At 38.3% G+C, this 18,234-nt stretch overlaps 1 protein-coding gene across 2 annotated transcripts in view; it reads left to right on the top strand.

Annotated features, from left to right (window-relative positions):
• The window catches only part of LOC139939896 (alpha-1,6-mannosylglycoprotein 6-beta-N-acetylglucosaminyltransferase A-like), a 52,957-nt gene extending 36,425 nt beyond the window's left edge, over positions 1-16,532 (top strand). For both annotated transcript variants that reach the window (XM_071936054.1, XM_071936053.1), the window contains exons 9-16: positions 509-642; positions 1,139-1,263; positions 2,432-2,602; positions 3,463-3,609; positions 8,236-8,430; positions 9,368-9,467; positions 10,306-10,363; positions 11,662-16,532. In XM_071936054.1, coding sequence (XP_071792155.1) covers positions 509-642; positions 1,139-1,263; positions 2,432-2,602; positions 3,463-3,609; positions 8,236-8,430; positions 9,368-9,467; positions 10,306-10,363; positions 11,662-11,866 — 1,135 coding nt within the window. In that variant the 3' untranslated portion in view covers positions 11,867-16,532. The remainder of the gene's footprint in view (positions 1-508; positions 643-1,138; positions 1,264-2,431; positions 2,603-3,462; positions 3,610-8,235; positions 8,431-9,367; positions 9,468-10,305; positions 10,364-11,661) is intronic.
• Positions 16,533-18,234: the final 1,702 nt, after the last annotated feature.

Here is an 18,234-nt window from a genome sequence, read left to right as displayed (position 1 = left end):
ATTTATTCTTGGTTGAGCACTGCTCAATGAAGAATAAGTAGCCGACATCTTGGATTGAATTTTGTAAGCTCAAAAGGACTTACCTCTCACAAATTGGAAGGCTAATTCCTGTGCAACCTAATTGTCATACCCTTTACAAAAGTGAGCAGTGCTCACTTACCCAAGCATGAATTATTTTGGACTTTTTGATGTCATATGAAAGTTGAGACTATAAGCTATCTAAACATCTAAAACCTTTCTCCCAGAATCATACAAATTTGTTAACCGGCAGCAATTTCAAAAGTGTATAGTTTTTTTTTTAGACACCCTGTAATGCCTGAGATACATTTTTTTTGTGAGAAATAAATACACCATTTTTTTCTCTTTCTTTTTTAAAGCTGGTTATTTTAGGTTCAAAACGCAAAAAAGAAAGAAAACGGCACTGAAAGACTTAAACAATAAATTATATTTCTACTGAAACTCCTTGACCAACATGTTGTTAATTTTGCAATTTGTCAATCTTCAACAGTTGCATGCTGCGAGTTATAGATTCGTTTGGCACGGAACCAGCCTACAACATCCGCAAGTACATGAAGAGAACAGGCCGGAAAACTGACTGGGGAGGCTGGGAACTTCTCCCAACACAATTCTTTACCATGTTTCGTAAGTTACTTAAGCTGCTTACTTAAACAAAAAGTGTTCATGAGACGGTAATAAAGACTATCCCACAGAGTTTACTCAATTTTCCTTTAAATGTACTTTTTTTCTTCTTTTGTAATCGTACATGTATTACTTACCGCGTTTTTATCCATCCGCCAATTTAGTTCATTTTAGAAGCGTTTAAAAAACAGATTAACCTGTTTACACCATAACCTGTTAATACCATAACTGGTAAATGCGATTTTACATGCTAAAATAATTTTCGTCTCGCTGAGACAAATTTTTTAGGGTAACTTGTTTACAAATTTCTCAAAAACTATAGAACCCCAGTTAGAAGCTTCCCACTACCATTATTTTCACACCCTGTGAGTTTAATGTAAATCTGTGGACATTTTTAAAGGGATACTTCAATTTCGATACTGCAAACGTCTCAAGATGTGACTTCCAAGTTGTTCATATTATCCAAAAACAAATGTTTTCTTATCTTCTTTGTCCTCAGCCCACACTCCTGATAACTCTTACATGGGTTTTGTTGTTGAAAACAATGAAGAAACTCAAACAAAGAAATCTAGGAAAAGAGACAATAAAGCCTTGGTATATGGCAAGATGTCTTACATGTGGAAGGTAGGGTTCTTGCTATGTTAATTACATCAACCTTAAATCCCTCAGTCTTTATTATATATAGACCAATGCTTATTTACTCATTCTTTAAAGGCACTGGACACTTTTGGTAATTGTCAAAGACCAGTAATCCCACTTGGTGTATCTCAACATATGCACAAAATAACAAACCTGTGAAAATTTGAACTCAATTGGTCATCGAAGTTGCGAGAAAATAATTGAAGAAAAAACACCCTTGTCACATGAAGTTGTGTGCTTTTGGATGCTTGATTTTGGAACCTCAAAATTTAATTCTGAGGTCTCAAAATCAAATTCGTGGAAAATAACATCTTTCTCAAAGACTTCATGTACGTTATTACTTCAGAGGGAGCCGTTTCTCACAATGTTTGATACTATCAACAGCACTCCATTGCTTGTTACCATTAAGTTTGTATGCTAATAATTATTTTGAGTAATTACCAATTGTGTCTACTGCCTTTAAACCTTCTTACCAATAGGTTTTATGCTAATAATTATTTTGAGCAATTACCAATAGTGTCCACTGCCTTTAAGTATACCTTTCGTAATCACTCTTAAAGATTATTGGCAGAAAACTGACTTGGTTTAAAATACAGTAGCTTTCGATTGCATAAAGCACTTTTAGAATCTATTCGCTCATTGAGCAATGTGGGTAAGTGGAAAGGATATCAATTTTTGTCCGAAAGAATTTGAATCTGAGGAGTTTTTCTGTCTGAAAGGTTTTTCTTCCTGCCATGACATAACCGCTCCGGATTCTCAAAAACGCTACCCCCTTTTAGAATGAAATTTTCACAGATTTATCAAGTGAACATTGAGTTACTGTGCAGGGATACCAGAAGAGCAATCAATTAACTTGTCAGTGTATAGCGATTCAAAGCATTGTGACCCAAATCCTTGAAAATTCTAGGTCTGTTTCAAACTGAAACAAACTTCTGAACAAGCAACAACTCGGATAAGACTGTTTTTTGTTGGTTATAATAAACATGTGATAGAATGAGGAAATGTGTAGTTTACATGAATATAGACTTGCATGATATCATTGTTTTCATTAGAAATAGTCATTACCTGGTGTTACCGCAAATCTTTCCATATCGTATTTCCACAATGCAAAGTTTCAAATCCTACTTAATTATTCTGTTTGTTTTTCTAACAGGAAGCAAATGCACATAAGTTTCTGGAGATTATTAATCAGAGGTTTGAGATTCATGCGACTGTTCATGTTGATCAGAATCAAACTGAAGAGGTGGATGCTGTACCATCCTATATACACAATCATGGCATACTCTCAGTACATGATCTTCAGCATCTACTTAAAGAAACAAAGGTAAAAATGTCACTTGGACCCAATGGGAGACTTGTGTAGGCTCCTTTTTTTACAGTTCTTGCCATAATTGCCCATGCTCAGACCTCTGCGCATGTGCCTGCATGCTCAGAGCTGCAATAAAAGGACTTTTATGTCTGTTGCCACCACCGTCTCAAAGTTTCCCATTGTGCAGCAAGGATATAACTTCATTAGAAAATTTCCGATATACACATACTGGCAGGTAGGGTTTTGGTTTTGCGCTGTGTCAAGCATACATTTTTTTTTTGGGGGGGGGGGGGGTTCTAGGGGAACCCACAAGAACACAGGGCTTGTTGCTGAAAATGTTTTTTAGACCATTAAATGACTAGCGTTGCTTGTGAATCGACTTTACCTACAACTAAGTTTAGAGTACAGTATTTATAATTTGTTTGGTTCTAGGCAGCAAGGTCACATCTTATTCATACAAATAAATATTAATATGTTTGGTTCCATGCAATTCGTCATTAATCTGGATCACTTCTAAATATTGTGTTTGATGTGTAACCTCTTGAACATTGTCCAAGGACAACCAGTTTCCTTCTACTCAACCAATTGGTACTAAATAATAATATTCCTGGTCCTCGCACTTTAACTCTATTAATTAAAGTGTCATTTTATGCATTTATTAATATTTATCTTGCTAAGTTTATTGTTCAATTTTCAATCTTATTGTACTTACCTGAACACACTCAAGCAGTAGGAGAAATCTTTGAAGATACACTTATTGCTAAATTAAACTATACAACTTTTTGCTGCAAAGTTTTGACTTTATTTTGATCCTAATTAAGTTTCATTTGCATTTGAACTGTTTTCCTGACCATAATTGCTTTTCTCTGTTTTAGCTTTTTATTGGACTAGGGTTTCCTTATGAAGGCCCAGCACCATTGGAAGCTATTGCTAATGGCTGTATATTCCTCAACCCATCATTTGGACCACCAAAGAGTAAATCTAATACTAAGTTCTTCAAGAACAAGCCAACTGAGAGGGAGGTATGTGTTTACATTCAAACATTATCTCATTGTGATGTGCTTATGTGCGTTTGTTTGCACAATTATGTCACGTGTGATGACAGAAAAGAAAAACATGTGTTGATTTTGTTGATTTTTTGTGTGAGAGATTGCCTAACATCACTAGGCCAATTGGCCACTTCATTGTGAGGGCTAACGATTTGGGCTATGGAACTAAATCAACTACCACCAGGGATATGTTGCTACATGTACCTACTCTTGGGGCTGAAACAGGGTTACCCCCTTCATGTAAGGATGTAGGCATGGGTGTCATCCACTAGGAGCCACCTACTCTTGGGGCTGAAACAGGGTTACCCCCTTCATGTAAGGATGTAGGCATGGGTGTCATCCACTAGGAGCCACCTACTCTTGGGGCTGAAACAGGGTTACCCCCTTCATGTAAGGATGTAGGCATGGGTATCATCCACTAGGAGCCACCTACTCTTGGGGCTGAAACAGGGTTACCCCCTTCATGTATGGATGTAGGCATGGGTGTCATCCACTAGGAGCCACCTACTCTTGGGGCTGAAACAGGGTTACCCCCTTCATGTATGGATGTAGGCATGGGTATCATCCACTAGGAGCCACCTACTCTTGGGGCTGAAACAGGGTTACCCCCTTCATGTTAGGATGTAGGCATGGGTATCATCCACTAGGAGCCACCTACTCTTGGGGCTGAAACAGGGTTACCCCCTTCATGTAAGGATGTAGGCATGGGTATCATCCACTAGGAGCCACCTACTCTTGGGGCTGAAACAGGGTTACCCCCTTCATGTTAGGATGTAGGCATGGGTATCATCCACTAGGAGCCACCTACTCTTGGGGCTGAAACAGGGTTACCCCCTTCATGTATGGATGTAGGCATGGGTATCATCCACTAGGAGCCACCTACTCTTGGGGCTGAAACAGGGTTACCCCCTTCATGTTAGGATGTAGGCATGGGTATCATCCACTAGAAGCCACCTACTCTTGGGGCTGAAACAAGGTTACCCCCTTCATGTTAGGATGTAGGCATGGGTGTCATCCACTAGGAGCCACCTACTCCTGGGGCTGAAACAGGGTTACCCCCTTCATGTAAGGATGTAGGCATGGGTATCATCCACTAGGAGCCACCTACTCTTGTGGCTGAAACAGGGTTACCCCCTTCATGTAAGGATGTAGACATGGGTGTCATCCACTAGGAGCCACCTACTCCTGGGGCTGAAACAGGGTTACCCCCTTCATGTAAGGATGTAGACATGGGTGTCATCCACTAGGAGCCACCTGCTCTTGGGGCTGAAACAGGGTTACCCCCTTCATGTATGGATGTAGGCATGGGTATCATCCACTAGGAGCCACCTACTCTTGGGGCTGAAACAGGGTTACCCCCTTCATGTTAGGATGTAGGCATGGGTATCATCCACTAGGAGCCACCTACTCTTGGGGCTGAAACAAGGTTACCCCCTTCATGTTAGGATGTAGGCATGGGTGTCATCCACTAGGAGCCACCTACTCCTGGGGCTGAAACAGGGTTACCCCCTTCATGGTAGGATGTAGGCATGGGTGTCATCCACTAGGAGCCACCTACTCTTGGGGCTGAAACAGGGTTACCCCCTTCATGTAAGGATGTAGGCATGGGTGTCATCCACTAGGAGCCACCTACTCCTGGGGCTAAAACAGGGTTACCCCCTTCATGTAAGGATGTAGGCATGGGTGTCATCCACTAGGAGCCACCTACTCTTGGGGCTGAAACAGGGTTACCCCCTTCATGTATGGATGTAGGCATGGGTATCATCCACTAGGAGCCACCTACTCTTGGCGCTGAAACAGGGTTACCCCCTTCATGTTAGGATGTAGGCATGGGTATCATCCACTAGGAGCCACCTACTCTTGGGGCTGAAACAGGGTTACCCCCTTCATGTTAGGATGTAGGCATGGGTATCATCCACTAGGAGCCACCTACTCTTGGGGCTGAAACAGGGTTACCCCCTTCATGTATGGATGTAGGCATGGGTATCATCCACTAGGAGCCACCTACTCTTGGGGCTGAAACAGGGTTACCCCCTTCATGTTAGGATGTAGGCATGGGTATCATCCACTAGAAGCCACCTACTCTTGGGGCTGAAACAAGGTTACCCCCTTCATGTTAGGATGTAGGCATGGGTGTCATCCACTAGGAGCCACCTACTCCTGGGGCTGAAACAGGGTTACCCCCTTCATGTAAGGATGTAGGCATGGGTATCATCCACTAGGAGCCACCTACTCTTGTGGCTGAAACAGGGTTACCCCCTTCATGTAAGGATGTAGACATGGGTGTCATCCACTAGGAGCCACCTACTCCTGGGGCTGAAACAGGGTTACCCCCTTCATGTAAGGATGTAGACATGGGTGTCATCCACTAGGAGCCACCTGCTCTTGGGGCTGAAACAGGGTTACCCCCTTCATGTATGGATGTAGGCATGGGTATCATCCACTAGGAGCCACCTACTCTTGGGGCTGAAACAGGGTTACCCCCTTCATGTTAGGATGTAGGCATGGGTATCATCCACTAGGAGCCACCTACTCTTGGGGCTGAAACAAGGTTACCCCCTTCATGTTAGGATGTAGGCATGGGTGTCATCCACTAGGAGCCACCTACTCCTGGGGCTGAAACAGGGTTACCCCCTTCATGGTAGGATGTAGGCATGGGTGTCATCCACTAGGAGCCACCTACTCTTGGGGCTGAAACAGGGTTACCCCCTTCATGTAAGGATGTAGGCATGGGTGTCATCCACTAGGAGCCACCTACTCCTGGGGCTAAAACAGGGTTACCCCCTTCATGTAAGGATGTAGGCATGGGTGTCATCCACTAGGAGCCACCTACTCTTGGGGCTGAAACAGGGTTACCCCCTTCATGTATGGATGTAGGCATGGGTATCATCCACTAGGAGCCACCTACTCTTGGCGCTGAAACAGGGTTACCCCCTTCATGTTAGGATGTAGGCATGGGTATCATCCACTAGGAGCCACCTACTCTTGGGGCTGAAACAGGGTTACCCCCTTCATGTTAGGATGTAGGCATGGGTATCATCCACTAGGAGCCACCTGTTCTTGGGGCTGAAACAGGGTTACCCCCTTCATGTAAGGATGTAGGCATGGGTATTTTCCGCCTAGCTGGCAGTTTGCATTGTTATTCAATGCTTTGTTCAACGTCACGAAAGCATGCCACCCAGGCGATATCAAAATGGAAAAGTTCAAATAACTGACTCATAAAAAGGAAAACTGGTTTATTACTTGATACTTAAAGACAGTGGACACTATTGGTAATTGTCAAAGACTAGCCTTCACAGTTCGTGTATCTCAACATATGCATAAAATAACAAACCTGTGAAAATTTGAGCACAATCGGTCGTCGAAACTGTGAGATAATAATGAAAGAAGAGAACACCTTGTCACACGAAGTTGTGTGCTTTCTGATGCTTGATTTCAAGACCTCCAATTCTAAACTTGAGGTCTCGAAATCAAATTCGTGGAAAATTACTTCTTTCTCAAAAACTACGTCACTTCAGAGGGAGCTGTTTCTCACAATGTTTTATATTATCAACCTCTCCCCATTACTCGTAATCAAGAAAGGTTTTATGATGATAATTATTTTGAGTAATTCCCAATAGTGTCCACTGCCTTTAAAATAGAAAGTATTATTAATTATTCATCCAAAACCACACTAAGCCAAAAAAAAGTAAAACATATTACTTGATAGAACCTTTAAAAGGGACATCTACATGATGTAATTTTCAGATTTATATTTTCAAATATTTGGGGTTGAACAAAGAATTGACTTGAACAGGATTAAACCAATGACATTAAGATTAACGTGCTCGTGCCCTACCAGCTGAGCTATCTAGCCCTATGTCAGCGGTCTCCTTATTTTGTCAAGATCTAGATATTTTGACTATATATTTTGTTGGCGCAGTTTGTTGGCTGCTGCTGCCCAGGTTGTATAGCTTGACTGGTACCCTCGAACAAAGATATTGACAAAATAGGTAGACCACCAACATATGGCTAGATAGCTCATATGGTAGAGTGGCGGCACATTTATCAGTAGGTCGTTGTTTAAAACCCCATTTTAATGAAATTGTCTTTGTTCAACCCCAAATTATGTAAAACTAACCCAACCGTTTCCCTCTTGGTTTATCATTTTATGTTTATGTATATGTGGCGTATCATGGCCTAGCGGTTTTAAAAGAGCACCGGACTCGAGCTCTGGTGTTTCTGATCAGCAGAGTGTGGGTTCGAGTCCCAATTGTAACACCTGTGTCCTTAAGCAAGACACTTAACCCCGCTGCTCCTTCCTTTGGATGGACGTAAAGCTGTTTGGTCCTGCGTGTTGTGTAATGCACGAACAAAAACTCAGTGCACTTATTGCAATGAGAAGGGGTTTGCCCCGTTGTTCCTGGTTTGATCAGCAGCTTATTGTGCCACAGCACCTTGTAAACCATGACATGTTGCTATGTGAAAGGAGGTCTCATAATTCTAATGTAGTCCCACATACCTTGCAGGAAAATACTGAATGTTGAAGCTGAGTGACGAAAATGAGCGCTATATATAAAGCCACTAAATATGTATTTATATTCTCATTCTTTAAAACAGTTGACATCCCAGCATCCGTATGCAGAGGTATACATTGGCAAGCCACACGTATGGACTATTAATGTTCAGAACTCCTCCGCTGTTCAAGAAGCCATTGATGAAATCAGCAGAGTGGATTCACCTCAGCCCTACTTACCTTATGAATTCCAATGTGAAGGAATGCTGCAGAGATTAAATGCCTACATCTCAAATCAGGTAAAGATCTCGAGCTGTGTTCTCATTGGACTTGTTCCTCTGCTGCCTTGCGAAAAGTTACCATGACTGGCTATAGTGTAATTGTACTGTGCGTTCCCACTTAACACATAGTCACGGTAGGTTTACAGTGCGGAGCTGTCCAATGAGAGACTTTTAAAATGCTGGCGGCAGCAGACATACAGTCCGTTTTTTGCGGCTCTGAGCATGCGTGAGCATGCTCGGCACTCAGCGCGTAGGTCTGAGAACGTGCAATATTGTGAAAAAGGACCTTCTAAAAGTCTCCCATTGGACTTTTTGGGAGCACTGTTAAGTTCCTGTGGCTGCATGGAAGTCTTCCTCGACTTCTTTCGCCCTGTTAATTTGACATCTTGGTCGTGGTACAGGGAAGTCAATGGATTAGTTTTGTCATTCTACAGAAAAGTTGTGTTACTTTTAAATCAAACAAAGTCCAATGGGAACAGTAAAGATTGTAGATAAACGACCTGAAGATTGTGTTTTGTATCTGGCACAAATGTTTGGAGCTATATTACAAAGTGACAATGTCACCATTTTCATGCATTTTAAAAACCATCCTCATCAAATTTTGTAAATTCTATATTGGTGTAAGCTGCCCTTTCTTGGCGAAACCGCCCAATTCGAAAATTTAGGTTTTTTATACAAGATCATTTATTTGTAAACCGAGGGCGCTTTCTATTTCAAAGTTTTCAAGGCACACTGTGCATGGATGTGAACATAACATATAATTTACACTTTCGTCCATTTTTATTAACAAAACAGCTTGATAACTGTATTTTTGTTTTTTATAAACATAAAATTGTGATCCTATTTTCCCTGTTGTATACTGCATAACAATTAACAATTCTTATTGCGATCAAAGTACTATATACGTTTAGCCAACACAAACCGCAACTGACTCAATGGCATTTATCTCTCACAGGATTTCTGCAATCATCCCAATTCCTGGCCACCTAAATCAGCAATGCACATCAGAACATCTAAGTTGAACCAATCCTGCAAAAAGAGATGTATGGAAGATGGTGAGTCCTAATGGGATATCAATGTCGGACTTGAGTTTCTTTAAATTTCCAGAATGAAATCTGCTTTAATATTATTAGAAGTGCTATGTTAAAAAATGTTAATGTCATTTGGCGTGTCATGGCTGAGCTCTTGTGTTTCTGATTAGCAGAGTGTGGGTTCGAGTCCAAGTCTTTACACTTATTACAAGACACTTGACCATTGTTTCTTCGTCCTTCGGATGGGACATAAAGCCTTAGGCTTTACGTGTATGGGATGTTAAGCCTTAGGCTTTACATGTATTGTGTAACGTTTTTCCTGGGGGAAAAAGCATGCTCAATAAGCTATCCCTTGGTTATTTTGCTTAACCCTACTCCCAAGCATGCTTAGCTATTTCCTAAGTAATGTTTTTTTTTTCCTGGGAGTTTTCAAGGGTTAGCAATGCAATTTTTCTTTGAGTTTTTCAATGACATTCATGTAGTGCGAGTCTCTCTGTAAGCTTTAGGAGTTCAACTTCCAGGATTTAAATGTTTACAAACAAACGCCACTCTTTGTTATCAATTTTGATTTTAAGTTACTGAAAATTTGCTCGGTACTTTGGAAATCTCATATGCAAATTGTATTTCAAGTTCTATCCTAAAACTTTGTTTAATGATAAGTTAGGCCTACTTATATTTATTTCAAAATTGTATATTTCTGATAAAGTATGTGAGTATACACCGGTAGTGATTGAGTTATGTTTACTGGCTGGTATTAATGAATGTGTCTAGCCGTCATGTCTAGGGGTTGTACATGTATTTGATTGATTCTATTAATTATGTGTTCATATTAATTTTTTTTTTTCGTTTTTTTGTTATTCAGATTTAATTTGTGAACCAACATGGTTTCATCATCTGAATTATAAAGATGTCATTGAAAAGTGAGTATTAATGTTCATACATCTCAATGTGTTTAACCACATTTTTCACTGAGTTTCTTGAGTTAAAGACAGTGGACACTATTGGTAATTGTCAAAGATCAGTCTTCTCACTTGGTGTATCTCAACATATGCATAAAATAACAAACCTGTGAACAATTGAGCTCACTTGGTGGTTGAAGTTGCGAGATAATAATGAAAGAATTCACACGAAGTTGTGTGATTTCAGATGCTTGATTTCGAGACCTACAATTCTAAATCTGAGGTCTCAAAATCAAATTCGTGAAAAATTACTTCTCTCTAGAAAACTACGTTACTTCAGAGGAAGCCGTTTTTCACATGATTTATACTATCAACCTCTCCCCATTACTGGTTACCAAGTAAGGTGAACTATTTATGGCCACAATGAAACCCTGCTACGACAAAAGAAATCAACAATCATTTTCATAATACAAACCAGGGTTTGTCATTCTCTTGAGAGAAAATACGTGTATAAACTTTTACCGAAAGCCAGGGCTGAAAATCTGCAAAGATCTGCTGGAATCTTTTACCACTCTGACTTAATGATAAATGGAGGTGGCAGCTTGTCCATTAATGTAAGCCAATTTTGTTTATGTCATACGGACAAAGGTCTGGAATCAGGGCTTCACAATAACCCCTAGAAAAATGGAGATTTTGAGCATGAATTTCATTACCATCTGTCCCTCGTACACGGGAAACAAAGAGTAGAACAGTAGGTGCATACCTCACAATGGAATGTACAGGTGAACATTCACATTAGCTGGTCAACTGACCAAGAAAAAAGGGCGCAAAAAACAACTTGAATCTGCTGTTTTTTCATTTCCAACATGTTGACGGTATAGGTGTATCGCTACCATAATTACTTTTAAAAAAATCAAATGAGCGGAAACTTCAGAGAAGAAAATGCTTTGAATTTTATATCACTCTTAGTTTAAACAATGGGAGACTTTTGATGGCACAATGTGGCAGCAGACTTACCAGGTAAATCCATTGTTCTTAGTAATGTGTGTATGCTAAGATTTATGGAAACAGTAGAAATTTACCTGGTAAGTCTGCTGCCACCTAGTGTCATCAAAAGTCTCCCATTGGACTAGACTGGTACCCTGTCCTTATACGCAAGGATAAGGACAGGTATTGGTTGTACAGAAGCAGCGATCAGAATATTGACTCAAGGCCACTCTCTGGCGTAATTCACAAACCTCAAAGTGTGACGACAGATGTTTAGGCTACCATTTGGACTTAATTTGTTGATTTTTTTAAAATTCTTTCTTATATTACAGAAAGTTTGGTGCAGAGTGCAAGAGTGTGGATGAAGTTGATGAGGTGTATGTGCCATCAATCAATCCAGTATTATCATCCTGTAAAATACAAACCAATAGCCTTTTATTTAGCTGCGCTGGACAGGATCAAGATTTGAGACGAATCTGTCCGTGCAGAACTTACATCAAAGGCCAAGTAGCCTTATGCCAAGAATGTATATTATGATGAAATCAACAAGAAACAGTATTTAAATTTATGATGCATTGTTAAAAATTATGATCCATGGTTGTGAAGATCAAAAAGGTAAAATAACCATGTTTAATGTGTAAGCTTACTTTTTTATACAGACAGTTACCAACTGCCCTGAGAAATCTGCCACCTGTAATACTGCCTTTTGGCAGGTACTATTTGCCCCGTCAAATCTGCCCTCCTGAAAAACTGCTGTTTTGCAGAATGTTTCCCTCAAATGTTGCTTGGATTTTACAAATCATGAATGAGTAAGCAAAAAAAATTTCCTTGACAAAGCATCAACTGTGATTTGTTTTGCCTTCAGGAAAACCTGACCTCATAATTTGGTGCTGTTTTTCGCAGAATTTTCGTATCTTTTGTTTTTTATAAAGTTCAAATACATGTAGGATAAGCATCAAAATAAATTGCCTCCCACACAAACCAATGGTGTATCTTTCCTTTGATAATGAAGCTTCAACATACAGTGGTACCGTATGAGAAAATCTATTGCTTTTGGTAAACTTGTTCTTTAAGATTTAAGATATGCGCACAAATAAGTGATGTGGAGACAAATGTGTTGTTACTGATACTTGTGCTTCACTAGAACCAAGATAAGGTACATCATTCATTGGGACTGTGTGTAGAACTACAGCTACATTTACTTTATAGTATGCACACAATCCTGGGGTACACTAGTGCCTAGTGGTAGTATTGACAAATCTGCTGCCACTTCTAGGCTACCAGATTAGAACTCAGATGAGCACGGGTGCTTGGCAAAACCACCTAGGCCCAATTTCACTGAGCTGCTTTAACACAAAATAAGCTGAGCATAACAAAATATGCTTACCAGAATATGGTTACACACCAAAATAACATGTCACATGTACAATGTGTGACTGGTATCCGGCTCATTTCTGAAAATTGTTAAGCAACTATTTGTTGCTAAGCAGCTCTATGAAATTGAGCTCTGCTACTTGCGATAAGCATCATCAGTGGAAGATAGATTATAAAATTTTCAGATTGCAATGTGAACATATAACAATTTTTGTATTTACTTTGTTAAAAGTAATGTTAAGTGTTTCTCAGTATTTGAGTAATATCTGACTGGAAAGTTTGGTGCAGTGTTTAAAATTTCAAGAATTATATTAGTTCAAATACTAACTATTTTAGCGTTTATGCCACAAGGAACCACAGGAACCAATAAGGTCCCACAAGAAACCACAACGAGACATTGTCTTTGCCATCAACTTACAAGGTTGTTAGATTAATCATAAAATTGTATGAAGATTTATTTAAAACATATAATAAGATTTACAATGAATAAATGTTGATATTTATATTTAAATTATATTGTGATTGAAAGAAATTGATTTGAATGAAATAGATACTGTAATAGTTTTTCACTTGATTTTCTAAACACTAAGTATCCCAACTACTTTCAGTTAAACCTCTATTATTATTTTAACTTGTATTTCTGCTGAGCTATTGGATCTATGGACCGATCCGGCCTGTCAATCAAACTGTGCGCGTTCACCCATTTGACCAATCACAGCAATGATTGTGGTTGGACAAACTCGGTCGTGCGTACGCGTATATTTGGCACGCGCGGCAGAATCGTGCATAATGTCATTGGGAGTGTTCGTACACGTGTCTTGCTCACGTGTGCGGTGGGTGGAGCTTAGTGGAAAGCCGGAACGGTCCATTGAAAGTAAAGCTATTGTGTTAGGTATGTAGGCTACAGTAGGTTAACAAAACACTTACTTTTAATGCATAGACTAATTAATGCAAATTTTTTAATTGTTTAAATTTTAGTTCATATTTATGAATTGGATGAGTGAAGCATCGATGCAGGAAAAGAAAGTTACTGAAATCTGAAACTGAACTGCATGGATAGGTTCTACATAGCTGGTATAGGGTGTTGAGCTACACCACTCTAACCCAATGCCTACTAGACTTGTGGACAAGTCGTTGAGTCTGTATCGGTGAAAGCATTCTGACTCTCACAGCAATTCTAGCGACACTTGCAATATTCTCGCAAGACTACTACCTCGGTTCAGACTACTGTTCTCACGCTCTGCGAGTATTTGGCAGCCAGCAGCTTCCTGCAAGAGCATTGATCACGGGAGAGCAGTATTCGATCGCAGAAATCTTGATCATTATGCCACCCCCACGACTCGACTATCTCATCGCGATAGACCAATAACGACTTGTCCTCAAGTCTAAATGCCTACCAAATCCAAACACATCGGAATCCATACAAGAAAATATGAAAAATTCTAGAAATACTGCCGGGCTTAAGAAAATCATCCTTCAAAATAGTTGAACAGAAGCTGCTTTGTTTTCTTATAAGCAGTAACTTATAGAAAGTTAACTGTTTACTTGTAGTGATTAAGTGGGGGCTACAAGGATTTGAATCTGTACTACCTGGCTTTCTTAAATACAAAAATAAACACTTTACCACAACTGTAGGGGTAGAAAGGGCCTCTTTACATTTCAAATCGAAAACCTAAATCTAAATCATCGTTCATCAGGTTTAAACCCTTGGGCCCGCATCCAGAAATAGCATCAGCAAATGTGTGGTCCAACTGTTTAGTTTGCTCATTTGTCCTGAGATAAATTTTAATTAACTGAAAGTAACAGGTTGGCAGAAAGTAGTTTTGGACCATTAAGATTGAGTTTTCAATGCACTGATAACGATCATCACCATTTTAAAGAGTAGCAAAACAAAGTTATATAAATTATGTTTCATTTTGGTTTTATCACATTATCTTGTTCTCCAGAGTCCAGAGTAATAGATTTTAAATATTGCTTTGTTGTTATTTAAAAGAAAATTTGATGGAATGTTTATATAGATAGTAAAAGTGTCAAAGGAATGGTTCATATAATCTAGCACAACTTGCCTTGTACAGTCTTGTATTTTGTTTTGTTTTAGCATATTATGTTGGTCATTGCACTGTTTTAGTGAATAGTTCACTATACATGTACATCTATTTACCATTTTAAAAAGTGCCTTACAAAAACCACCAGTTTATGAACAGGGGAGAGATAGTATGTGTACAACTTATATCAAATCAAGAATGAATTGGACCACTGAGCTTTGGCAAAAATAATGATTTTTTTTTCTCTGTTGATTAGTTTACGCTTTGTGCTATTTGCTGTATGGCATGCACAACATCACCAATTCATTGTAGGGTAAATATCATTGTTTGAAACTATTTCTTCATAATGTCAATTTTGCTGTTTTATGTATTACATTGACTTTTTTTGATAAGAAAAAAAGGTTTAATCACATCAATTGTTTAATATTGCCAAGGCTTGTAATAGATAGCCAGCATTATTGGTTTTATGCTATAAATCGTGTGACATTTTTTACAAAATAGTGCTTTTGTACATTCCAATGCATTCTCTGGCAGGCAAGACACTGCACAAGTCATGAGGGAAATGTTACAGTTTGTGTCAGAATTTTAACACAAATCCAAGAGTTCTAAAAAGTAAGATCCAAATATGTTTTGGGATGTGTCCCCCTTCAGACCTGTATGTTCTTTTTGGAAGGGCAAGAGCACCAAGGCATTCTCTTCTTGGAACCCTTTGAGGAAATTGTAAATTTCTACTTGGAGCATTTTAAGGGCACCAAGGCAACTACCAGTGAATGGAGGCAACTGCATACGCCTCTTTCTTCATATCGAAAGTTGTTAACCATACAGGGCAATCTCCATAAAATAAAAGATGTAATGTTTTCTTTTATTGGGCTGTTCACAATCTGTTCTTGCAGAAATTCCAGTCTTTGTGGCTCTTTTGTAAACATGTCACATGTCGTATCACATGTCGTGTCACATGTCATGTCACATGTCATGTCACATGATCTATAGTTAACCATAATAGGTCTACTTCTTAAAAATAATCTACCGAATAATCCGTCACAAATCGTTGCCACATCTGAGGTGTTTTTTGTTGATAGATTCAGTACTATAATAAATATAGCTTTATAATACCATTGTTCACATGGATGCCAGACATCTTTTAAGTGATAATGATTCGGTTGTTGGTTAGGTTATTCCGAAGGATTCTGATTGAAACGAGACCATTCAGAACCCAAAATCACGTGATTGGTTCTCGACCAATCAAACTCCACAGTTTGTTACCGAGTTATAACAAGAGATGATGGTGATGGGGTGACACATACAGACGTGTTTGTCAGATTAAATACACATGTAAGTAAGGATAGTTTTACCCTTTTTTTGACGTAAAATACGTCAAATTTATTTAATTTTACCATTATCACAAAGGGGTAAAACTAACTTGCGTCCACAGCCTCAGTCTTGACTCATGATTTTTTTTGGAAGATGAAAAACAATTGTATTATATAAACAAATGAAATATTTATTGCTGAGTTAATTGCTTGGCTGTAATTGTGCATATACGCCTTCGTCTTATTTTTTACTTTATTAAATGTGGCAAAGAAGTGATTTTACAGTAGTGTGTTTATTAGTGCGAATTTTAAACGAACAAATAGGTTTATTTATTTTACCATATTAAATGTTGTGATAATCGTTGGTGTATATTATACACATGAAACGAATGGCAAGAAGACCATGGTTTGAAATTAACTGTAATGATCAGAGAATGCATCTTTCAGTTAAAATAAAAGCAAACATTTATTAAAATGAAGTGACAATTTGTAGTTCTAGCCTTTTCTGTCGACTATTTTCGTGAAAGTTTCCACCTGTTTGGGTTAATAACTATGCATTATTGTTGTATAATACTTAAAATAGAGACTGGATTTTAATCGTGGGAGTGGAAATGTTGAGCCGATGGCCGAACTTGTAGTCGACTTTTTAAAGTTGTTTTCCCCCCTTCTTGTTTGCTCAGGCCTACGGGCTGGAAACTCCCTTGAGAATTTAAAAAATAACGTCTCATTGCCAAAAAGCTGATTATTCCTGTAACACACCAAAAACAACAACAATTACAGTCACTCATATTTTACTCCTTCACACTACCGCATTGATAAAGAGACCCATTCGTCACATGTGACCGGTTGGCGTTGTTTTGGCTGGTGCATTTTTTTTTAAGTGTGCGGCTCTTTTGTTGCTTTGTATTTCTAACTTCTCTTATTTTGTAATTTATATAGTTTGATGTTGATTGTTTGTACTTGTATTTGGCCAATGGATGTCAAATGTCTATGTTTTTTTTAACGTGGACAATAAAATCTAAATCTAAATCTAAATTTAATATACTGTACGTTGACACAGGGGGGGGGGGGCAACGAGAAAGTTCACTGTTTAAATTCATACAAGGCTGTTGATATAATATTCCCCACCTGCTGTATCCCATTTGCGGTTTTTTTAAACGAAACAAAAATCAAGGAATGTGTTTTGAGATTGTCTGAAATGCCATAAGATCACACACACCTACAGGCTATTGTTTTTGATGGTAATTATTCATAGAATGTTTAACCTTGAGCGGGTAATTCAGTTCTGCTTTAAGACACAGAAATGTCAATCTTTAGAATTAACCCGTTTCGGATTTTGATGTATTTGGACTGGTCATTTTGGACCCGGCGGCACTAATAGGCATAACGGGTGAGTTAAAGCATGGTTGCTCCATGGTTAAGGTGGCAAAAACAGTGCATAGTTTATTTTGAGTAGCTGCATGTCAGTTTGAATTTTAAAGACACAGGACACTATTGTATAAGATACTTTCATTAACTTTCTTATGTTTGCAAGGTTTAGGCCCAACTTATCTCAAGGAACTCATCCAAAAAGATCATCCAGTTCGTAATCTCTGCTCTAAATTCAGGTCTCTCTTAGTTTGTCCCTCGACTTTTACTAAATTTTATGGGGCCAGAGCTTTTGCAGCAGCAGCAGAATTATGGAATAGTCTTCCAGACACCGTAAAACAAGCTCAAACAGTGAATTTATTTAAGACAAAGTTAAAAACACATTTATTTTTGCAATAGCCTTCAGTACTTCTTTCTGTATCAACTAAGTTTTGCTTTTGTATTTACTTCACATCTCTATTAACTTTTATTTCTCTTGTGTTTTCATCTCTAGGCGCATAGGGACTTCTCTGTGATTGTGATATGCGCTCTACAAAAATGGTTCATTATTATTATTATTATTATTATTATTATTATTATTATTATTATTATTATTATTATTATTATTATTATTATTATTATTATTATTATTATTATTATTATTATTATTATTATTATTATTATTATTATTATTATTATTATTATTATTATTATTATTATTATTATTATTATTATTATTATTATTATTATTATTATTATTATTGTTATTGTTATTGTTATTGTTATTGTTATTGTTATTGTTATTGTTATTGTTATTGTTATTGTTATT

This window comes from Asterias amurensis, chromosome 7 (assembly GCF_032118995.1).
Source record: "Asterias amurensis chromosome 7, ASM3211899v1".
NCBI lineage: Eukaryota > Metazoa > Echinodermata > Asteroidea > Forcipulatida > Asteriidae > Asterias > Asterias amurensis.
The sequence above is the reverse complement of the archived record's forward strand: the minus strand, read 5'-3'. Positions and strand labels throughout refer to the sequence as shown.